At 51.6% G+C, this 5,868-nt stretch overlaps 1 protein-coding gene across 1 annotated transcript in view; it reads left to right on the top strand.

The window, feature by feature from the left end:
• Positions 1-5,868, top strand: part of LOC104471884 (CUB and sushi domain-containing protein 1-like) — a gene marked incomplete at its 5' end in the record, with an annotated part of 92,208 nt that overhangs the window by 84,446 nt on the left and 1,894 nt on the right. Inside the window, 6 exon segments of the mRNA XM_010087381.1 lie at positions 343-416; positions 1,636-1,747; positions 3,257-3,436; positions 3,980-4,045; positions 4,589-4,750; positions 5,279-5,391. Coding sequence (XP_010085683.1) covers positions 343-416; positions 1,636-1,747; positions 3,257-3,436; positions 3,980-4,045; positions 4,589-4,750; positions 5,279-5,391 — 707 coding nt within the window.

Genomic DNA, 5,868 nt, shown 5'->3' with positions numbered 1-5,868 from the left:
GCGGGTGGCAGCGGGGGGCACAGCACTGCTGAGCCGGGCGCTTCGCTCGTGGTGTGCAGTGGGGAAGGGAAGAGGGTTGTTCCTGACACAAGATTTATGTTCTTGTGTTTTCTCCTGGGTGGCAGAGTGCCTCTGGTTAGTGTGTGTTGCAGCAGTCAGGGATTGAAGAAACAAAAAGATCCGTGTATTTTTCCTTGTTGCTATGTATTCCTTCTGTAGCAAAATATTTCTGTCTCGTTGCAAAGGCGCAGCCCAGACTGTGCGGAGCGGGAGAAGGCAGAGCTCTGATGTGACTTGCACCACCACTCCTCTAAAGCACTGCCTCTCTTCTTCTCTTTTAAGACCCCAGCCTCACGACATGCGCCGACCCCGGCGTGCCGCTCTTTGGGATGCAGAACAACTCCCAGGGCTACCAGGTAGGGTCAGGGCAGCGGGGTGCCCTCGGCTGCGCCCCGATGCTTGCGGTGCTTAGTCCGTGTCCTGGTCCTAACGTGGATTAATGTGTCTTCCCGTGAGCAGGACATCCTGGCGTGCTCCCTTAGACCTCAGAGTGCATTTGTAGGGGATTAGCTAGCAATGCGTTATTTATTATATTAATTACGGTGCTAATTAGTAGTTATTAGTGTAATTAGTGTTCATACTGGAGATATAATTTCCATTCGTTTCCAGACCAAATTCTGTAGGTGGTTTTCTTAATCTCAGCCACCTGTACAGTATGAAATCAGTAGAAAAGAGAGAGGGGGAAAAAAAAAAAACCCCAACCCAAAGCGATTCCCTGAGGTTCTCCATCTCCAGCCTCGCTGTGTCCCCGCGGGTGCCCGTTCCCTGCTGTGCTGGAGCCGGGCGCGGGGCCGGGATCGGCGATTCCATGCGGCTGTTCCTGCTGGAGAGGATCTTTCCGTTTTGCTGCTAATTAGTTATCTTAATCCTGGGTTTTAATGAATTAATTCTTGTTTTTAATTAATACTGAGACACCGTAAGCCTGACTTCTGTAAGCGTTGCTGGTCTGAGAGCTGCACGCCGCAGCGGAGCCGCCTCCGGTGCTCGTACAGAGGATGGGGGGTGGCTGGAGCAGTGTCACGGGGACGCGGTGCCTTTGGCCGCGGCACCCTGGGACCACAGCAGCCAGGCGAGAGTCCAGGCAGTTTTATTCCAGCATATTCTGGTTTTAAAGCAAATCCAGTTGCAATAACGGGGCTCACAGGCGAGAAGCAGCATCCTGCCAACCTGTGTGAAGCAGGGAGTGAGCTCTGTTGTACAGTAATGGTTTGGTTGAAACCAAATGGAAAAAAAAAAATAGTCTAGAAAAGGTAAGCATACTTCAAAAACATTGAAAAGTCAGATTTCAGGCTTTGTGACCCTTTTTGCTATTAACAATCCAAATAGGCATTTATAGTGTAGCGACAGGATGTTTGTAGTTATTTTGAATTTCCCTTTTGCCAAATGTTTCAGCCGTTTCTGGTATCTCCTATGTTTGATGTGGCCTTTGGGCGTATTTGAAGGCAAAGCAGCCTTGCCTCTGTCACTGCAATAGGCAACTCCCTGCACAGGTGAAGGCTGCAGCTTTCCTGGGGCTCTGAGAGCATGAATCCCGTTGCCCTGGGGAGTTCAGAGGTTTCTCTCCTGTCGAACCAGGTGGGAAGCATCATCTTCTTCAAGTGCCAGAAGGGATACCTGCTGCAGGGCTCCACCACCAGGACCTGCCTCCCCAACCTGACCTGGAGCGGCGTGCAGCCCGACTGCGTCCGTAAGTCTCGGGAGAGGTTTTGTCAAGGGAAGCAGGTGCCTTTGGCCATGCTGCTGCTTTGTCTTGTTGCTTCACCGTGCAAATTGCTGGCCCTGGAGAGCTGGTAATGGAAGGGGAGAGCTCTGAGAAAGTGTGGTCTTTAAAAAAAAAAAAAAGGAGATCACACAATCACTTCTCTCCTGACATGACTCCACCAGCAGCCGCTTCTGATTTCAGCTAAAATTTTTTTACTCAGAGACATAGTTTCAGGTGAGCCTTTGTTTTGTGCATGTGATGGCAGAGATGTGAGCTCATGCTCCAGGGACCAGGGTTAACATTTAGCCAAGGGGCTCTCCGGCAGAGCCGTGCCTCTTCAATAACGCGTTGCTCTTTCTTTTAAGCTGTCCATCATCTTTCCCCTGCTACACCAGGAGGAGCTGGATGTATTTAAATAGTAATATCCATCATGGTCTCTGTATTAGAAGTATTAAAAAGCTTTGCCCTTTCCCTTCTGAGGTGGTTTGTTGGTGAGATTTTTCTTTTTTCTGCTAACAAACCCTGGAGGTGCCGGGGCAGCCACCTCTAAAACCCTTACCCGTAGCATCAGGGGAGAGGGGCTGCTCTGGGAGGCAGAGCGAGGCGGTGGGGGCCTGTCCCCAGCTTCCCAGCCTCTCTCTGCTCAACGGGAAGGCTGCAGGGGGGTGCAGCTGTGGCTGCACGGGGGATTTTGCTCCCGGTGCTGGGTGCATTGAAATAGAAGATGGTTTTGGCTTCCCCGTGCCAGCAAGGACTACTGAGTTATAGCTTGTAGGTTTTGTGTAGAGCTCTCTCCATCCACAGCGTGGAGCTGGATGCAGGTACCGCTGATGGGTGTGGAGCTGCCGCCTCCGAGTGGGGCAGCCGGGGCTCCCAGACCGTGTGAGCTCAGGTTGGTCTTTCAGCTTTCTGGGGTTTCTGTTTCATCTTCTGTAAAACAAGGATGAAGATAATACCTTGTGAACATCCCACAGACAGGTAGGTGCAAATTATTAGTAGGACCCTGGTGCTATGAAGAGAGATGATACAACACCAGGTCTGTAATGCGCTCCCTGGAATCTGGCTTCATTTACGGGGTTTGGATGTCCCGTAAACGCAGTTTTTGGTCTGCAGATAGACCTGGGACACAGTGCTGGGGCCAGAGTTCCAAGGAAGGAGGAAGGCGTCTTCAGCATCATTTGGTTTTGACTTTTTTCCCTTAAAACGAGGGGGATGGCAGAGCCTGATTTTCAGTTGGTGGAAGCTGGAGCTCCCTGAGAGCTTTAGGGAGAAAGAGCAATCCAGCCAGTGAACATGGGGAGCACTCTCATTAATTCATCCAGCTGGGAAAAATCCAGGCATGGCATTGTCTCCCTCAGCGAGCAGAGAAAACTTTTGCTGAAAAAAGCTCTTCTAAGGGATTTCTGTCCCCGCTGACATCACGGTGTCACTCCTCTGCCTTTCCCCGTACGACTGGCTGGCGTCTCTCATCCCCGTTATCCTTGTGCTTTGCAGCTCACCACTGCAAGCAGCCAGAGACCCCCTCGCACGCCAACGTCGGTGCTCTGGATTTGCCATCCCTGGGCTACACCCTGATCTATTCCTGTCAGAGCGGCTACTACCTCACCGGAGGATCCGAGCATCGGACCTGCAAAGCGGACGGCAGCTGGACGGGAAAACCGCCCATTTGCCTCGGTAAGAGCTCTGAGCAGCGTGACCCTGGGTTTGCGTTTGCCTGCATCCCTGCAGCCCGAGGGAGAACAGCTCTTGGGCCAGCACCAGCACACCAGGAGCCGTGTGTTTGCACCGCTGAGCTGGACCTAGAGCCCGCAGCTCCAGGGGAGAGGCAGCTCTGGGGGATTTTCTGCCTGATGGCTTGGGTCTAGAGGCATCTGCACAAGACGGATTGTTCTTTGCCTCACCTGCCTTATACATACCTCAGAGCCTTAGATCAGGAACACACTATGGTCTGATCTTGAAACAGAGCTCTCAGGGAGCATGGTGGCTCTCTCTGGACCCTTGGAGCGGGTGGCAGGGGAGGACAGCGAGTGACAGCTTCGTGTGTGTCAGTGGCGGGGCAGGAACCCATCCTTGGACACGGGCTGTGCAGCCACGTTACCTGGGAGAGCGATGCCAGCCGAAGGCTGTCCTCTGGGAGCACCAGCACAGTAGGAGCACCTCAGCAGCGTCAGATGCCATAATGTTGACCGGCGGTGGTCTGCTCCTCCTCTCTTTCAGCTGATGTCCGCCCCAGCGGGAGGCCGGTTGGCACCGCGCGGGACCCACCACTCGCCAAGGTGTCAGGTACCGTAGCTTTTTTTTCTCTTCCGTGGGATGTGTTGGTGCTAGACCTGGACCTTTGAAGGTCTTGAAACTGCTGGGTTGGTGGGAGCAACCTGTGTGCTCCCTCCTGTTTGTGCCTCGCTGGAGAACGGGCAGGAGCCTTGAGGGAGTCGGGCACCAACGTCCGCTGCCCTCCCCAGGGCATGCTGGGGACTGGAGCCCTCTAGGATGTCTTACGTTAGACCTTTTTTAAGAAAAAAAAAAAAAAAAAGGTTTTTGGTTAGCTTTTCCTAGGAGATTATTTTGGGAGTTGGTTTGTTTGTAAAACTTTCAAGGCTGTTTTTTGTCCGAACAACAAAATGAAAGTCATCAGCTTGTTTGTTCTCCTCTCTTCGGCTTTGTACTCCGTGGTGGTAACACAGAGAGTGGGTGGGATCTGAGATGTTTAAACGCGGATTTGTGAATTCAAAGAAAGAAAGAAACTTGCTCTATTTTGATTTCTGAAAAATGGAAATAAGTGGCAACGTTCTTGTTTTCTGTATCCCCAATTGCTGTGGTTTCCAGTGCCTGCCGATGTGTTTGCAAGGAATTCCCTTTGGAAAGGCTCCTATGAGTACATGGGGAAGAAGCAGCCTGCGATGCTGTCTGTCACGAGCTTCGACCCCGTCACCAGTAAAGTCAACGCCACTCTGATAGACCACAGCGGCGTGGAGCTCCAGGTGTCCGGTAAGGGAGCTGCCGTGGCCGTTGGCAGGGCTGTACCCTGGTCAGAGATGGAGCTTTACAGAAGCGCCCAGCTTTGAAGTCTCCAATCTTTGGTTGGACCAAGACAAACAAAATCCTGTACCTGAGTTTGCTTTGACTCTACCTGAAAGGCAGCTCAGCCCAGTCCATCGGCCCTTTACTTTGTGCTGGAGTGATGGGCTTGTAGCCCAAGATAAACGAGAGTAAAAGCTGTGAGAGCCCCTTGTCCCTGCCCTCCATGGGTTTATCCTCCACCAGGTTGTTACTTATCCAGCAACATCACCTAAACATAGCCGTTGAGTCTCTTTGCACGTGCAGAATGCCTTTAGTGTCCTGGGGGTGGACACAGGATCACATTGGTGGTGTGTTTCCTGGTGTGTCCCACCGGTTGGGTTGGTAGTTCTCCATTCTAAGATGATGAGCTGATTGCACTCTCAGGCAGAAAGTGAATTACTTCAAACTCAAAGAGAGTTGTTGTGACCTAATGATTAAAAGCTGCTTATTTTTCAGGCATTTACAAGAAAGATGATGTGCACCTGCTGCTCCAGGTTTACCAGATAACAGGGCCAGTGGAGGTCTTTGTCAACAAGTTTAAAAATGACAAATGGGCTCTAGATGGACATGTAAGTGTACGGGCACCGCAGACACCAAGCCCACCCACACAGCGCTTCCCATCGCTATCACAACCCCAGATTTTCTCACTGAAGCCGAGGGAGTAACTCCCGCAGCTGGTGGCAGGATGAGGCTGCTGTCCTCCGGTGACCTGCTGGCTCGAAGGGGACGTGGGGCATCCTTCCAGCACACGATAACATTAATGACAGTTGGCTCTTCCCTGCTGCCTTGCAGCTGAATTGTTTTTCTATTGCCATGTGGTTTTAAATCTGTAAGTCCTCCAGATAACACTAAAGGAGAAACCAAGACAATTAATTCCATTTTAACACTTTATGCCTGTTAAATTTCAAGCTAGAAGAGCTAATCTTCCCTTATGGAGTCAACTTCTCACCCCAATTCCTGTGTCTGGTAACTTCCCATGTCCTTAAGAGATCCCCTGGAGCTTCGAAGAAACACGCGTCTGGTTGACCCATGGCCAGTGGTAGCCC

The sequence above is a fragment of the Pterocles gutturalis genome, unplaced genomic scaffold (assembly GCF_000699245.1).
Source record: "Pterocles gutturalis isolate BGI_N339 unplaced genomic scaffold, ASM69924v1 scaffold8786, whole genome shotgun sequence".
Taxonomy (NCBI): domain Eukaryota; kingdom Metazoa; phylum Chordata; class Aves; order Pterocliformes; family Pteroclidae; genus Pterocles; species Pterocles gutturalis.
Note: the sequence above shows the minus strand (reverse complement) of the source record. Positions and strands in the feature narration are given on the sequence as shown.